This window comes from Pieris rapae, chromosome 11 (genome assembly GCF_905147795.1).
Source record: "Pieris rapae chromosome 11, ilPieRapa1.1, whole genome shotgun sequence".
Taxonomy (NCBI): domain Eukaryota; kingdom Metazoa; phylum Arthropoda; class Insecta; order Lepidoptera; family Pieridae; genus Pieris; species Pieris rapae.
The window spans coordinates 253,434-272,824 of record NC_059519.1 but is presented as its reverse complement, the minus strand read 5'-3'; the positions used below and the strand labels follow the sequence as shown (position 1 = coordinate 272,824).

Sequence of the window (19,391 nt, the reverse complement as noted above, 5' to 3'; positions counted from 1 at the left end):
TCCTTCTTTGGTATATAGACGTTAATTTAATGCTATAAAGAAAAATAACCGGTTCTCATAATTGAAAATATGTTATATTGAATAAAAGAAAATTAAAATTAACAGACTGGCAACGTCTGGTCTACAGTCAACGTGAAAAATATAGGGAAAACGTTTTTGGTTGGTATTATTTGATTCCAAATTCCTGAGTTATATATTATATAAAAGTATTTATAAGTAAATGCGTCTAGTTGAGGTTGTTTCTTACCTTCTTTGGAAAGAAAATTTTCGGTTTTCCAGTGTACGTGGTATAGGAAGCCATATTTTCTACTCTCGTAACAACCATAATTTGTTTAAACAATAACTACCACGAATTTACACTTGAAAATATGGGCTTCGAGAAGTTTCGTCAGTCACGTGCCAACACGTAGAATAATAGATCCCAATTTTCAAACTACACTTCGTTTGCGAGTAAAAATCACACAGATTTCCTTTTTTATCTCAATATTTATTCTTAGCCATAAAGAGTCTAGACATCTACACGTCACTCTCGTTTTGCAGCTGTTTTGTTGCGTATTTAATTTAAACAGCGTTGTTTTGACAATACTTATTTAATATAACAAAATCACTCATTCAATTTATGTCACATTTTGGAAGAGACGCGATCGCATAATCCGTAAAATAATACGTAACACAGCGCTTGGGGTTCGCACTTCGCTGTAAACTGAATTTTCGTATGCCTCAACTGTTGGTTTTTATCATTCAGAGGGGAGCTCCCCGCCCGCTCACTGTCTCATTCTCGCATCCATTCATGACATAAATAAAAGGCGACAGCATCATTTACGCGCTTCACCCTTCGCAATGCTTGGAGATACAGGCTTTGTGAGCATGTATGTTGTATTATGACGACTTTATAATATAAACTGTGCAATAATAATATTGTACGTTTGACGTTATGATATAAGAACAAACAAATGCGCGAAGCAGAACGACCAACGGGACAACAATGAGAAAAAGTGCCACATACGTCTATATACTATGTATATGTATATTTTTAAGAGCACATGATTTATTATATGTAATAAGATAGGTGTTTAGTTGAGGTTTTTATTTTTGACACTTAAATCGGGCCACATGCTAAATATATTATGTATTCGATATATATACGATACTATATATCGGAAGTCAGACTTTCGCTAAGTCTTGTTTCTGAACCTAATCCTAAGTCCTAATTCTAATCGGTCTACAAACGTATTCCTACCTTGTACCAACAGGTGCCGAGCATAACTTGACTCGGAAAATGAAGACTTTTTTCTTTAAAAGCAAAACTAACGATCCTCATATTTTTACTTAAGAGTATTATAATGCACATATCTTTATCTGATTCACAAAATTTATCACTTTTGTAACCCCAGCCAAAGTGTGCGTACCTTAAAAGGAATATCAATTTAGTAAAAACGCTCATCAATAATTGATTGCAAGAATATAAACTAATCCAATTAAATTTAGCTATTCCCTGAAGAATTAAAAAAAATATCCTTGCTAACATAATTATGTGTTTCATTTAAATACTTTAGATTTGAGACCAAAAAGTAACAATGATTTAATATTTAAAGTATGTAGAAAGGTTTATCGAAATACATAATATTAATGTATGTATGTATGTATTATATAAATTATGTATTTCGATAAATAAGTCTTATTTTAAACTTTGTACAACCACCATAATAAATCACCGACACCCTGCAGACAAAAGCAGTGACACATTCGCGGCGTCGGCGGCGTTTGAAACATGAACCACTGCGCGGCAATCCTACCCTGGCGCCTCGACATGATGACTAAAATTCACACTATTTTCGGAAACTTGAGTCAAATATACATAAATATAATATACATTTTTGGAATACAGCTAGATCTTTTATAATCGAGGGAAACATGGGAACCAGTTAAAGTTAGAGACCGCTTTGAAAGATGGTGTCCAAGCACATATTAATTCAATCCCTAGAATTGAAAGCCATTATTGTCGTGCTTTGCATCGCCTGTACGTTATCAAGTGCAAAGAAGAAAATAAGCCACATGTTTTATATAAAATATATTGTAATATTTTCATGGAGGACTGTAACATCTCCTTTTGGCAATCTAAAAAGGACTAATTTTGTGATAATCATTTGAATAGTTTGTAGCTTTTTTAGATTTACAGTGAGAATTTATTTTTTATAGTTATTTCCTAGTAAATCATGAAATAAAGCATGTTTCATTTTAATATTTGTTTAATTTTTTTGAGATAATAACCCTAACATTGGTTCAAATTTTGAATGCAAAAAGGGCTTTTGTTGTTTTTATCCGGTTGGAAGAGTGCTATCACAGAGGTAATTATTTTAAAAGATAGAGCAACAAATAAGGAAAACAATGATATATTAACATCATAACAATTTAAAATAAAAACTTGTTTTTTTTCAAATAAACATTTTTGAAATTTTGTTTCGCCTCTCCTTTAAAAAATGAGGTTTCTGGTTTGTGACTGTTTTGCATTCAATGAGCGATATGTTCTTCACCATCCAGTGCCACAATGCACAAATAGTAAAATGCTTTGCAAAGTTATTAGGAGCCCTAGGCGATTTAGATCTCGGAAAAATACAGAAATAGAAGTTAATTCAAACTATTAATTCACTTTAAAATATATTATTAAAAAGGAGTCCCTTTAGGCAATGTTCCGAAGATACTGGCAGCGTTCCCCCTTTGAATAGCTAGACTAATTCTTTGTGCGAAATAGCTGCCAGCTCTTCGTTCTCCTGTGATATCGACTAATCTTTTTTTTATTTTGTTTCTTTAAAATAGTTCTTTGATGAATTTAAAATGCCCAATTAAAAGCATCGAAACACGGCAAAGTGCATCTAAAGTTTATCTAAATTCTCCCACTTCTAAAACGCGAGAGACTTCTGGACCGAAAGATTTGGTTAAGTAGGCGGATATTATAGACAGATTTGTAATAAAAGTGCCGCTATTTAATATTCTTACGAGTCTTGACATGTCTTGATTAAGACAACAAAATTATAAACTCAAACACACAAACAAGAAATGTTTTTACGTTTGACTGCAATTGCCTATCATTTATCATATTCTTAATCAAGCAGCAAAAAATTAGCCGACTTTAAAACTGTGACGCGCGTTTGTTCCAGTTTTATTAAAAAAACCTACCAAACAAACTAGAGGTACGTCGGGGCATAGCAAATAGAAGAAGAATGGTATTTATTACGTCAACTTTTTTATGGTGCTCTTTCAAGAAATACCTCCCCGCAATAACTTTCCTTTTCACGTGGGAAGAATCTGCTTAAAAGTTTTGCTATGCTTTCTTCTTTCTGCTTATATTACAAAAGATAAATTTGGGAAATATTTTATTACATACCTCGGCAATAACTTTGACACGAGAAGAGTATTTAGCACAAAACTTATTTCCACGTATACAGGTTGTCACAGTTTTCTTCATTTTCATGATTCACGAAATCACAATGCACCTTATACAAATATTTCACTCAGCATACGTCCGTATTAAATAATAGTTTATTTAATACTGTCGCTAAGTTAAAATAAATCCGTGTACATTTAGACAGATCAGCAATTATACGACCGATATACGATTCTGCGTTTTACTAATTATGCAATCAAAATCAGCAAGAGATTTGCCTTTTTCATCACGTACTTTATTCCCACTGCACTATAGTAAAAATATAGTAAACAAAAAACGTAAAAATTTCAAAGTTTATCTGAATCGCATGTAAATACTGATCATATGCATGAGTTATACAACTAGAAAGAATAGCGCGACGAGCGAAGGTCTGGTAAAATTAAAATTATAGGTATAAAATACAATCAACAATAAGGTTTGACTTAAAACTACTTAAGTAAACTGGCGGTGACTTATACATTGCACACAACTTTTAGAAATAGTTAAATGTAAATATATTTTTCCATGTATATTTACATCTAAACTTCGGGTATTAATTTAGAACTGTGATATCCAAACTTTTTTGCCATTGCCTAGCTTAGCTTTATAAAAATCTGATGCTCCTCTCCAAACATACAATTTCTATATTTAGAATTTATCCGATGTACAAAAAAAATGTATGCAGGGTACGTTGACACTTGTTACGATAAACTTCAGAGATTATACATACTAAAACCTAAGCTATCACATTTCACTAGTTGAAAAGTTTCAGGAATTATTCACAAGCATTTTCGGTAAGATTCGGTCAATGCACTTGCGGCAAATTTGAATACTTTCTGTTTTGTTATGATATTGTGACACCATGATGAGTCGATAATTTTGTAAAACAAATTTCTTTTAACTTGTTTTAAGATAGCCTTAAATTACAGCATCATTGCTACTTAATTATTATTTAATGTGTAAATAGAAAACATTATATAAAAATGTGTGAATAGAAAACTTAAATTAAAAAGTTTGGTCCCTAAGGATATTAATGCTGGCAGCATTTCCTGTCTCTATTGCGATACTTATATTTTTCATTATTCGTTAAGCGAGAAAAGCAACAACAACTAGCTAGGTCTGGGGTCTTCTTTATATTTATAATTAATATGCCTTTGATATTGTTTTGTAAAGAATATGATTTAATAAATAGTGAGGTATTAAGAAAGACCGCATTTTCTTGTTTTGTGCCCTAATATCGCTAGCCTATCAACAAAATTAATATATATATATATATAATTATAATATATTAAAACACAAACACGTGCTAGATATAAGTTTTCATCGAAAATCACGTATTTCTTATAGTAAAAAGTTGTTTCTTAATTGCAAATCAAGTAACGCTGACCAGAAGAAATCGAATATTTTCGAGAGCGAGACGCGTGGGAAGATTTACCAAATTAACGTGATGTAAATAATAATTAATTTCTCGATATCTCTTAACTTGTAGCAAATTAATTTTGTTCAGCTTTCTTAGGGAATAAAGCAGTAAATGTTGATGAACTATTATATTCAAATATATATATACTTTTGTTTGTTTCTACATATGTTTGTTTTAGTTAAATAAAAATCATAAAAGTCTTCTTATATGATTACTTAGATAAGAGTCACAACTTAGGGTTTTCGCAATTAGGATTAAACATTCTGATTCTCTAGTTTTCTTCAATGAAATCTTACTGTGACTTTTACGTTTGAAGTAAAAGACTTAATATATACATATGTGTATATTAAATAATTTATTAACTGTAGTAAAAAATAAAAGGGATAAAGAAAGAATACAGAATTATCAAGCACGTGTCTCAAACAATAATAAAACAGGGATAAGGTTTCCCCTGCGCAGGCGCAACAATATTTGCATGACAACAAAAAATAATTAGCGCAACTAAACAATAACTTGCAAAACCTAAAGATTAATGTGGGAGTTTGTTCTTGTTAATTGTGCATTTATTGTTACTAAATAGTAATCATATAGCAGAGATACTAATGTATATCTTTTTTCATAAAGTGGTGTGGCTATTTAAGTATAAGTCTTATATAATTTACAAGGATCTGATAAAGTTCTTCGTAAACAGTCGATGAAATGATTCTCTATAAAAATTACAATAAAAAATGTTTAGTTTCGTTCGTTCTCTTTCACCTGCATCAAGTTAAGGTATAGGTAACTTATGCCCATAAACCAATAAAGAAAACTGCTATATTTATCTCTATTTACACGTTACAATATTGTTTTATTTTATATTCACTTGTGCATCACACACATAATACATCTAACAATCGTTCCTAACTGCGAATGTTTATAAATGCACAAAGCTTGATATAAAACAATAGTATGTTAACAATTATTTCTCCCACGCTAATGTGTATGTTATGTAGCGTACTTAGAACTTATATTCAGCACCTTTAACTATGTATTATATAACTATTTTTAAATAATAATAGGACTGTAAAACAAATTGTCTATGCAAAAAAGGTACTATTAATTGCGGTATTATATTATGGTTGTTTGGGTTGATACCTATTCCCGCGTTTTATACACGTACGAGCCGTATCAATTTAAAATTTCATCTGCGTCATTGATGGCTGGAAGTCTTCCACATTCCACTTCACAAGACACTTTCTTTTGCAAACTAGCGAACTGTGGAATCGATTCCCGGTGGTAGTTTTCCCTGGAAGATACGACCTCCAATTGTTTAAAGAAATAATATCTCCAGTCTCCACCCTCAAAGGACGACAACGCACCCACTTAAGCAGGGGTCTATGGGCTGCGATGACTGCGTCCCTTCAATAAAAACATTTTTTAATAAATCCAGTATTTCCTACATGTCTAATAGGAAAATAAGGAAAATGATTACCAGAAAGTAAGTAATTGTTTACAAATAAAACACGTAAGTCTTATGTCATCGTTCTTAATCTAATGATGACAAATATTCAAAGAAAAGTTGTTTCGTATCATATCACAGTATTTTTAGTTGTTCCGGTGATTATGACAAAATAACCTGATTACTGAACCGGAAACACTTGAGCCGTTCAGGTTTTGATAAGGCAAATACAGTTTTTTCTTTACAAATCTTCGACTTTGCCTAAAAAAGTAGTTTCAAAATAATCCCATCGAACTAGACTGGTAATAAATTAGAAAAATATTTCATATTAATAAAAATTCTTGAGAATGCCAAACGATATAGGTATCAAAATTATTAATAATATATATCTATATATATACGTCGAATTTCGATATATAATTAACTGTCTAGAGATTCAATTAACTCTTGGATTTAACTACTTTACTGCGACATATACATTGTGAAAAAAATCTCTACCGGAAACCCCTGTATTACAAGTTTTGGCGTTTAAGGATTTTGAAAATGTATTGGCTAGCTGAACTGGCTTAATGTTTAAGCGTGCGATTTTACGACGTGCAAACTTTTTTAAATACTTCTCCATACTTACTTTACTTTTTTAAGCCTTCTCGTAAAAATTTACTTGCAAACTTTTGTATCGATCTTTCGTGTCTCTGAAAGCTCACCTTGTCCGTAAAGTGAAATTAGCAATGAAGACAGCGTCACTGAATTTATACCATCGGCGAGGTATGTATACAGCACGATTATATCTGAATTAAGATACAAAAGTACTTGTTAAGGACATCGCAATAGATTCAGATTAAAGTTATTTGTTTAAGTTTAACCAGCCCACGAGCGCTTAAATTAGTATCATTCATTCAGTGACTACTTCCACTTCAGCCGACCTACGTAACCGTAGAAATATGACTTTATGAGAATGTATGATATAATTTATACGTGATTTGTCATGCTGTTAAACGCATTTAATATATCTTGTAACAAAACATGGAAATAATACGCAATAATAAATACGCAAAATTAGTATTTTTTTGTGCATGCGCAGATGTGATGAGAACTTGGAGAAACTGATCGTAGTTCACAGAAGGCAAAAGATTACGTGGTCGTTCATCAACCAGATGGACCGATCAAGTTAAAGGCTCATCTGCAGAAGTTTCCTTGCTGACGTTCAGATATGATACCGACTTGTAGGATTAAGGATCATGTTGGAATTCAAGATTAAACGTATTTCTTCAAAAATATTCCTTTTCGAATTGTACTGATATTATTTGAGATGGTATCGTGTCATAGCTTCCTAGAAACGCTACAAACTGGCTTTATCACTGCATATCACGATATTATTCCAATTATTGCTTGAATAAATAGAAAATTTTACAGTTTATTCAACAGAAGGAATGCGTCAAGGCGGCGCCGGCGCAAACTAACAAAGAAGACATTGTTTTAATTATTTACCATACAAGGTTCATTTTGTTCTTTAATGTCAAATGTCGCAATATTAGCTTAATCTACGCACCACTTTGTTAACTAACACTAGTTCATCACTAAAAGTTTTCTCCATATATCACAAGTGTAAAATAATCACAGCTTTTTCTTTAATTGGTGCATAAGCGTGCTATTTTTATGTGCCTAGTTTTTATTTTGATAACTTTAACAACTCCTCAAGAAAAAAATGCGCAAATATCGAAATCAGTAGCTTGCTCATTATATTTTTTCAGGTATGAAAAGCTAACCTAACCTTACTACTCTTGACTTGGCTGTGGTCGTTTATGTTGTATTGTTAAATGGAAATGTATGTTTATTTCTTTTTATTGACGTTTATACGAAACCCGTCTTCTCGAAAGGATGGTATGTCGTTTATCGGTAAACGTTTAAGGATTCATGAATTGATAATACCTACAATTACTACTACTAATAATAAATAATGATCGTTTGAAATGTTACCAAATGACTATACTAAGTATAACTTATCGTTTGTAAGTGTGAAAGTTATGACAACACTAACTGTTGTCGTTTATTTAGGTATGAACTTTTTTTTTTAATTTTCGCACTCACGTATAAATACCGAATCAGTAAAAGTTGTCTTGATAACAAGATTTTAAAAGTCGTCGGAATTCGGATGCTGCTACACAAGAAAAGGATACGTCGCTCGCAATGGGAAATTAAATAAAGAAGAAATATGATAGTGTCAAGCCGAGTCGAGACTACGACACTGAGGCAACGACCTCCGCAGACATCACATCCTCACATTTGGTATGCTTATCAGTAAATTAGAAGATCGTACCAAATTACCGCTCTTAAATTATACACCCTGCAATCATCAAATACATAGTTCTAGATAGATTGTGGGCAGTACTTTATACAATCAAACTTATATTTAGATAGACGAGCTGTGTCAGTTGCTTTTTAACGTATGTTGAACTACTTGACAGTGGTTGAGACGAGATTGTGACCTGTGATACAAAAAGATGATTTGTAAGGTATTAACAGTTTCAGTAACGTTTTTTTTTCGCTCTCAAACATCACACATATTAATAAGAACAATTAGATACTTGCGAAAGGATCTACTCGCTATGGATCATTTGTATTCTATTGTATGATGTATTTAAATGAGTATTACAATTTAACCCCGACACAATCTGTTAAAAAGACTATTAAACGATGAGCACAAATGTGAAACAGGCGTGTAAAACGGATATTTGTTTCTAGTCAACCGTGTACTGCTGTGGATTATAGCAAGCAATGCCGTATGAATATCACTAGTTCATGCAATATAGGTAATAGGTTCGTACACAGAACGATAACCATCAATGTTTTTGCTTAATTTTAATCGTTTTATTGTTAAAAAATATTAACTATAACTATATTTATAGTTAAAAAACTTCACTTAGATAAATTTACAGACATCAGAAGTAGGAAATATCTATTTTTCTGATATCAGTATCAAATTTTGCAATTATTTTATGTTAAAAAACCTCTATCTTTATACAGTAAAGTAAAACATTTATAGAGTAAAGATGGCCGTATCACATCGATTTGCAGTTCTAAGACCTTCACCCTAAGAAAGATAGCGCTGTACAAAAGAAATTGGTACGGAGAAGTTTGTTAGAAGACGGTACTCCTCTTTTGTAACCTTATGATCTATTAGTTCCACTCATGACGACCACACGCATTTCGCGGTCGGAAGTCAATTGGTTAATTAACTGGCGCCATAATGCGTATGAAGCTATCATTCATTATTATTTCATTCAATTGTTTATAAATAGATTTCTAAAATAGGCCGCTACAAGTCCACTAGACGCGTACCCAGATCGCTTTGATATCAAGAAAAAAATTACTGTTAGTTAATTTATCAATTAAGATGACGATAATTTATTTTTATGTATTCTTCGCAATACCTTCGCTATCTAAATTTATGTGTTTTAGGCGTTGTGGGCAAATATAAGACATAAATAATATAATTATTTTTAGAAAGTAAATCTTATTAAATTAAAAAAATACATCGTTTCTATATATTAACATTATTGTTTAAATTCGAAGAATAGCGTAACGATAAAGTCAGCAGATATTTATAAAAAATAACGTCATCAATTATAAATAGATCGCACTCATTTGCTCACCAAAAACACGATTATCATTTCTAGTCCATGAATCATAAATTTTTAGATAAAGTTAGGTGTTAACTGTACGTCTGTGATTTTATATATTTTGACTATTTGCTTATACAATTATATTTAATCATGACATTCAATGTAATCCTAAGCTGACAAGATGTTATTTAATGTTTGTTCTTGCTCTCATAGAATTTTAATACTATCAAACAAATAATAAAACTTCCCAGATTGTTTTTATCAAAGCTATTTATATATATAGAATAGGTAAGAACTGGCTATTGATTGGATTACCAACATTTGGGAATGCCCAGGTAATAAAATAAGTATTAAAAGTCCATTTCATTATGTTTAACATTAGCACACGACCTCTGGCGGAGTGAAGGTGTCCTGTAACTTCTTCCACTTATCTTTGCCATTAATTTCCAATTCTTTCCCTGATATTCGTGCTATTTTACATAAAGACATTATACCTACTGCAGTAACGTCAGTGAAGCTACAAAGCTCAATTTTTTCTGTGATAAGCTTTCAATGTTAAACATACCATGGTTTCCTGACAATGGTTGTTATTATTAATTGCGGACATATTAAATCCATTGGGGTCCAGGGTCTGATTTGCTCCAGTTCAAACAAACAATTTGTATTAAAAACTTGGCGATTGAAAAGAGTGGCGGAAAGTTTCTTGCCAGTTCTTCTTACCCGCTCTACGCCCTTGTCTTGCGAACTGGTGGTAAATGTAAATTTACGATTAATTTAATTAGTTTTTCTTGACGTTCATAAGTGTACATGTTTACCTAAATGAATAAAGATATTTTGATTTTAATTTGATTTGATTTGATTTGACCGTCGCATCTTGAAGCCTGTGTTACCTGCTTATGCCAGTTTCAAATGTCGAAATCTGAACCAAAATTGACGAAATTTTACTTTACCAATTACATTAAGGGCATTTTAAACATATTTCGTGCGTCTTATAATAAAATAAAAAAGTAGTGTGAGTATTGTGCTTCATCAAGGCAACGGAAGCTAAGATATGAGATGAAAAAATCTTAAAAAAATTAAATGGATTATGTAAAAAGTCATCAATTAATTGTCATTCAACATTAAACCGTGAGTTAACTATAATTAATATTTACTGCTATTAAGCTCCGCTATATTCTCTGATTGTCAATGTTGCAATCGTGTTTAATTAACAAATTAGACCTAGCTATGGATAATCTAATGGTTAACGTGTGGCTTATCACTTAACACAACAGCTGACCTTGGCGACGACACGCAACCTTACTGGTCAATAGTTGCACACACAATACACAACAAACCCATACCGACCACTTAATGTGGATAACACATTTTTGTAGCTAATAAAGCAGGTAAATATAAGTGAAAAAACATTCTTTTAAATTGAGAAAATTTGATTCCGTAGGTTTATATAAAAAAGGACCAATAAAAGTAGGAAATAACTAATAATACAAATATATTGTAATTCCTTGAATTTTAATGTTTGCACTATCTATGTAATTAATATACTTGTACGTAACCTGCATGTTAAAGACAGGAAATGATGGCAATACGGCAACCCATTAACTGTGAGAAAATTTATATATTTTTGTAAGAAATTAGATTCTGTAAGTGGCTTTTGGCAGTAAAATTTGTATTCCAAACAGTGTAATTAAAAAACTATTAATTAACTTGAGATTATTGGTATTTCATAGAGAATTAATGTGCATATCCGATTCTAATTATCTCTAAATATGCTAAGAAGATAGTGTGGCTATTTAAAATAATGTATGAAAAAATAAGCATAAGACTATGCACATGAAATATCTATTTAATTTTCTGACCAGGCTTTGATTCGATTGACTCAAATCTTATTGCACTACTATGTACGTTTTACCCACAAAATAAACTTTAATGATTAACAAAACACTTGAATACGTATAAAATCCTACGCTAACTCGGAATCGCATTTATTTCGGGAAACCGCCTGGAGCCGCTCCAAAAGCGAAAACATATTCCTGGTCACTTTCCTCGCTGACTCAAACAAGTGAGTAACACTTTCTTGACGTATAAACTCACTGAAAACCAGCGGAGGCGATTCGAAGGAAACACTTAGTGGTGTATACCACATACATATATACGAATATACATAGACACGCATTTTAAGTCCCATTTCGAATACGCATATGTAAGGTTTTTAGCCCATTAATATTGGGATTTCTAATAAAATACAATTATTGCTTCTTCACATACTAGTTATCAAAACATAATATAAAGGATGTGGCAGGAGAGAGGCCGAACAAGCATGGCTGCATTCATTAAAATATTTCACGTTTCGAAGTCAGTGACACTTATGCAAAAAAATATTTTTCGTTTTCGTCAATTTGGCATTTTGTATTTACTACGAATATTTACGTACGATATTGTGTATGCTTCAATGAATTCATTTGTTTAAAAATATTATTTTCTTAGCAAGGCAAGGCTTACAATATAAATTAAATGTAATACATTATCACCGTGACAAATTTAAAACGGTAATAATAAACTATGTTCTAAGCGCAAAATTTAAACAACTGATTTTAATAAACATAGTTATTTTTTATCTTTTGGGTGATTCCATTATCGCGGGTGCAACATTTTGACGCATGTTAAGTTTCATAATAATAAAACCAAAAATATTTTAAATAAACATCTTCTTGTAAGTGCTACGTTTCAACAAGTTCACTTTATATTTCGAAAAAAGAATTTTATTGAAATAATTAATATAGTCAGGAATGAGGTTCAAAGTCCTATCGCGGGTGCAACAAAGTTGGCCGAGTCTTTCTAGATCATTAAACAAAAACACAAAAGTCTGTTAATTGTGAAACTTTTATTATGTTATGCCTTCGTATTTCGTAAGGCGTTAAACTAACCAAGTAAACAAATATATTTTTTTATAGGAAACAAAAATAAACACAGAATTATTCACTTTTAAAGCAATCGCGGGTGCAACATCAAATTATCGCGGGTGCAACCCGTCTAATTTAAGTGAATACAAACATCAATAAAACCTTTACAGGAATAAAATAAGATATCAATCAATGTTTATTACTAATCAGAACACTTCTTTGTCACTTATATTAATTATTTCATTTCAAATACGTCTATATTCGCCGAATATTCTACAAACGTATTTTTTCCGTCAATCTTTTTCTTTGGAGCTTCCAACTTCGCGATAATATCTTAAAATCGTACGTCTGCTATGTCATTAACAATTTCAGTGAAATGCTTGCCATAAACCGTCGTCAGGAATTGTACTCTAACCTCTCCATCTTCGTCCATATCGCTCTGACACACCCCTACATAGCGGTATTGAGTACTTTTTTTGCCAGACTTACAGAGCAATTACACGAGCACGTAAAAACCAGCGCTAATATCTCTTGGTAAGACATCAGCACAGGCAGAACCAGTTTCAGGGCATGCTTCTGCGAGTATTTTTGAGGGTTGAAGAGGATATTCGTCGTCTGAAAACATCTGAAATGCGCAATTTTGTTTTAAGTGGGACAAAAGATTTACTCTGATCTGATACTGAAGGACAGAGATTTCCTTCTTGTATTTTATTTGTAAGAGGTTCCAAGTCATCGTCATCCCAATCACTTTTTGTTTCAGTAGTGGTTTTCGGAGATTTCAAAACTAGTCTGCATATGAGATGAGACAGTGAAGTTCGCGCCACGGAAATACTATCATTCCCAACTTCAGGTTGGAAGAAATGTTTTTATTGAATGCCTGGAATATTTTTCAGTGCTTCTCATTTAGCATCCAACATGGCCATCTTTTCTTTAACTTCTTCTTTTGCTACGAATATAAAGAAAATGTTTTTAGACAGACTGCGTGCCAAATCTGTAAAAAAATACGGAATATAATATAACCACACATTACATATTTGTCACCAATCATGCACACCATATTATTATTATTTAAAGCATAACAAAAAAATAAAATATGTGATAAATCAGGCAATACGGTTACTTGTCAAAGAGTTGCACCCGCGATCCTAACATCACGATCGCGGGTGCAACCAATTTAAGTTTAAGTAAATTTCAATCCAACTAACATTATACTCCTAAAAACGATTTAAATACGTTTGCCTTTGATTTTTTTTTACTTTTACAAAGTTTGAAAACTATAGGATTTCATTTCTGTGAAAAACACAAACTTTTATATCTTTTGTATCGCGGGTGCAACAAGCTAACAGTGACTTTTTATATTCAATAATGCTTAAAAAATAACAACAAGTACTTACATTTTTTTGCACATAAGAATAAAACAATATTTTCACTACACATTTAGCCGGTAGAACATAAACTGAAACTGTCGGTAACAGCTCTTTCGTGCCAGTGTTGCCACGTTGTGATTTTGCAGATTCAGCCAATTCTTCGAATGATAATGTTTCCAAGCGCGCCAAAAATTTAAATATGAAGTAAAATAAAAAATAAAAAATGTTTTAATAAATTTATACCTTTTTCTTTGTACCGATATAAAAAAAAGTAACAAATAGCGTGATTTAGAAATTCATGTCAAAAATCGTCTATAGCGGAATCGCCCTTTTATAAATTCTTATCTATCTTTATTAGTAGATTTATAATATTGAATGTCACAAAATCATAACTATGAATAGTTACAGTCGTTGTCGTGATTTTATTAAACGTACGTCCAACACAATACATAATAAACTCACTCATCTTTCAATTTTGAAATCCTAAATGTTAAAATTTAAGAGTCCATTTTGTTAGACAATTCCAACCTTGATTTGTTATTTTTAATCCTACCAGAGTGCGACTCTACTAGTTGATGGTTTAAATATTCTTAACCAGTCACCTTACAGGTCACCAGTATTAAATTATAATTAAATGAATACAACATTGATATTAGAAAATCCTTGACAACAATCAATGCACATTAGATCATCACGGAAAACCTGTATCACTACAAAATATGTAATTTTATTAAACCAATGGGCCATCAAATTATAATAAAAATAGTAATTCTTCACCATAACCACTGCCTTTATTTAATTATGAATCGTGTGTTCTTTTCTAAAACATCAAAATACATTATACTATTACGTTTTGAGTACATAACTAGGTATCTACGTGTAACGCGTTTGTCTCATTAACATACGCACACATTCATGTTGACTGTTCTGCGTTTGTAATGTAAAATGTTTTTTTTTTATATACTATCATTTAGAAGTACAGGCTTTTTAAATTACTTTTGTAAATATTGAGATCATAAGGGTACGAGATTACAAACGCATTAGGCTAAAGTGATAACCGCTGATGTAAAACAGCTCTTGTAAGTAGTCTTTGGTTGTAGTGAGGCGAGTTGATTGGTTCCGCTACGATAAGGAGATTAACTCGTTCCGGCGGCTACTTTTCGTTTGTATTTAAAGATCTTTACCTGTCCGAAAAATCTCTCCCTCGCAGATGCTGTGCTCTCGCTGCGAGGAGACTCGTCGTTTGACACTTCCACGGGTGACGGCTGTGTCATTTTTGAATCTTCTGTTTTAACCTTCTCGTTATTAATGTTGCTTCCGAATTGTTCAACAGCTTTTTGGCTACTGGCTTTTTCGGGCACGATACTCTTTGGATCCTCAGTTTTTCCACCTCCAGCCTTCCCGTTAACCTTGGAGGTACTCTTTTCTTTTTTCTTGCTCTTCTTTTTGCTTTTGGGCTTCTTTGTTTTGCCTTCGAGAAGACGATCACTGGCGCAGCACTGCACATTACCCATTTCGGGATTGGAGCATATCGCGATTGCTCGGTCGGCGTGAGTCGTTTGGTCGTTCGTTCGAAGCGCGTCGGCGTCGGCGCCGGCACACAGAATGAGATTTTCGCGATTGCCGCGTCTCGATATTTTCCCCGAAAAACTTTTGCCCGCGTTTACCACCAATTACGCGGATAGCGTCCACGAAAGATCGCACCCGAAAGCCGAAGCGCGTGCCGGCCGCGCTGGCGTCATCGTGTGCCCCGGCCCCCGCTCCGCAAGGTCAAGGTACTTATTGTTCTTTCTGGTCAACCGAACATCTCAAAAGCCGCACTCTACAGCTGATCTGTTTACCGCAACAACCATTCCCTCCCAAAGATTTGACCTTACTTAACAAAGATTACGTGAATCGATCGACATTGTTTACACTAAGCTGCCAGGGGCAACAGTAACTGCGTGTAGGCGATGAAAATGTAAACAATTAAAAATACATACCTGTATTCATTATCAGCGTAGTACAGCGCAACTCGAGTTAAAATTAAAATGATAACATGCAGTCTAGTTGTAGTAGTAATTACTAACTGCTGCACTGTCATATATATGTATATTGTATACCTAATATTTTACATATGATGTAAAAAAAATATATCATCTTTAAATTACGAGATAAATTATTATTAAGCTACGATTACACATACATATAGTATATATGTAGTAGTAGTCTATAAACGTTTTTGTTTAGAAGTAACTAAATACATTCGGTCTCGGAGTTGTCAGTAAAATAAAATTTAGGTCAGCGTGGCTGTCGAGTGGCGAATGTCGAAACCCAACCTCTGATGAGACGGCATACCCAGATTTTAATCTGGGGCAAGCGGCGAGCTTTAAGCTTTCCACCTTTCACGTCAACGTGCAACTTTTCAGGCCACGACTAAATGTCAATATACAACTTTATTCCGAATGGAGAGTTTGTGACTTATTATGAACAGGTTTCATTTGATATGGATTGACTTTCAGAAAATAATAAAGTTCAATCGTTCAATGTGGTTTTAGAAGTTAACCATTGTTTAGACTATTAAGAATTCATACTTCTAATAAATGTGTAGTAACTTAATAAAAATTTAATGAAAGTGAAATATTTATTCAACTTCTTGTCGAAAAGTAATCATATTCTAATTATTAAGTTTATCATTTCACAAATTACTACACTTTGGTTCAGTATAAAAGAGCAAATATAATTTCTAATCAGAAAGCGACTGAAACTATGTAAAAGCCATAAACAAAACACGCGGCCCGCTGGCGCCATCAGCCGTTAGCCCGATTTAAAGTATTTATTGATACAGCTACGATTCCTATGGGGAATTCCAAGCATTTGGCTATGTAGAAATTATATACGTTCTAAAATATTAAAATTGAGATCAATACAATAGAGTACGTAAAATTAACACTGTTGAAATCTGTGCAGGTACCTATATGAAAAATATAATCTAAGTGTACAGGACAGTTTCAGTGTAAGTATAAATATACAATGAATATTTGATTTGCTGATGGGATTTATTTAAATTATGAGGACTACGAATTATGGAACTATAATAGACATATACATATTAAAATACTTACAGTATCTGTATCGCTCTCCTGTAGTGCAATATTGGCGCCTTTATTTAGAAGAAACTCAGCATCCGCCATCTCTCTTTCAATCTCTGCGACCTCCGATTCTAGAGGAGGAGAAGTTTGCAGTTCATCTAATGTGGCTGGTGTGGCTTCGATTGGGGTGACTTGCGGTGACGGAATCCTCACTATCAGAGGTCGAAAATGAAACCGTGCGATACCTGATGATTTAAAATAATACCAGTAACCTGAGTGTTATTTTTTAATATATATATATAAAGCAATAATAATTTATTACATTATAATAATTATTATTTATAAACACACAGTTCTGTATCTTCGGTTCATTAGGTGAGCACCTAAATAAAACGTAACGTATTGTGAAATAAGCAAGTGGAAAGTAATTTTAGTATGTATCCAGAATAAGTCAATTTCCAATATACATAGTTGATAAGTTGAGTCATAGGTACATTAAATATGTTCTTACAACTTAACAATCATAGGCTAAAATAAGATTTACCTTTTGCTCTTTCTTTTGGCGTGTTTTTAAGTGGTTGCGTGACATTGGTTTCAGGTATTTGTTTCCTATGAATAGGTTTAATTTTAACCTTCTGGAGACCGTTACCCGGTAATAGAGTGGTCACCACTCTTTTAGGTTCTTCTACATCAGTGCTCCTTTCAAATTGCCGGAACGTCTCTTCAATATCAGCGTCGATATCCAAGAAGCTATCGTCAAGCTGCTCAGAGGTTTCTTGGTCTGAATCTATTTCACTTCTCGAACTATAGAATTTTGGTTGGCAAAGAGATCTATGAGTTTCCTTTGACTTTTGTTCCGGTGACGAAAAACTTCTCACATATTTATTTTGTTGATCTTGTTCACCTTCAGACCCTGGTGATGAGTAGCTCCTTGGCAAATTGCTTTTGCCGTGCATTTTTCTCTGCTGCTGGCTGGTTCTGGTCGCAATCAGGCTTCGTCCACTCCCAGGGCTGTGCATGGATTCCCTTCGTCGCATTACTGAGTTATCAATGCGTCAGTATCACGAAGTACCACGTGCTCGACTGAGAAGGCTAATTATCCCACCTACATGTAACTTTACTGAATGTACGTCCACTATATCGAATAACGCTATCAAATAACAAGGACGGGAGAGGCAAACTGATATACTATATGATAGGCAACGTTGAGCACATCTCAGTCACGGATCTTACACCATTCAATGTAAGCTTCATTTAAACAACACCATCAAAGATAGTTTACGTTCAACTAAGATTTAAATTTTATTACTTAATGCAGAACACGTGAGTTGTAAAGCTTACAAGTGAATGGAATCCAATGTCAGCCGCTGATTTTGAACGTACTACGATGAAGAAGCGTAGGTGCTTTATGTAGACAACTTTCTCTTTATACATGCTTGCCAACATATTATTTAAAATGGTCGCTAAAAGATTTAAAATAATATTTTGGCTAAGTATTTCATATATCAAAATTATGTCACTAATCACACATGAGTGAGGTATTTGATCTTCAGGCGCGTAGTAAGGTCTTCGGTAAGCAAGTAATCTTATTTATTTTTGATATGACATTATATAAAGTAAGAAAAGGCATTTATTATGAAAGTTACTAAACCAATTTAAATCAAACTTTTCTATAAATGATCGTATAATATGTTTAAGGCAGATTATAATTTGTGACTTTGATGTACGTACTAAATGCAATATCGTTGCTGTAGATATAATTAATATATTAATAAAATTAAAATAATAAATAATCAACCAATTGAGAATTCATATTTGTATGTAATGTATGTATATTTTGATCTCGTTTTTATCTTAATTTGTATATTCTTAGTATATTAACACGTATTGATAATCAATATTTAATAACATAATACATAATATTACATAACGATTGCCCGAATTCGGTCTGGAATCTAGCTACAAATTCATGGCTGTCAATTGTCAAATGTCAGTGGAAAATAGACATAGTACGATAGCGATAAATTTGTCCTGCCAAAACATAATTCTTGTTTATTTATCTAAATTCCATATTATCGTTAATAGTGATCAAAAGTAAGAATTTATAAAATAAACTGTTGAATTACTAAAAAAAATATGTGTGAA

General features: G+C 32.7%; 1 protein-coding gene across 5 annotated transcripts in view; it reads right to left on the bottom strand.

Moving 5' to 3' along the window:
* Positions 1 to 18,332, bottom strand: part of LOC110991588 (NAD(+) hydrolase sarm1) — a 34,802-nt gene extending 16,470 nt beyond the window's left edge. For 2 of the 5 annotated variants that reach the window (XM_022256997.2, XM_022256999.2), the window contains exon 1: positions 15,360 to 15,889. In XM_022256997.2, the coding sequence (XP_022112689.2) occupies positions 15,360 to 15,689 (330 nt within the window). In that variant the 5' untranslated portion in view covers positions 15,690 to 15,889. Of the gene's footprint in view, positions 1 to 247; positions 708 to 15,359; positions 15,890 to 17,279; positions 17,492 to 17,790 lie in introns of those variants that run through there. The other 3 variants (XM_022257000.2, XM_022257001.2, XM_045630206.1) reach the window with 2 other exon arrangements.
* Between the last annotated feature and the right edge of the window lie 1,059 nt (positions 18,333 to 19,391).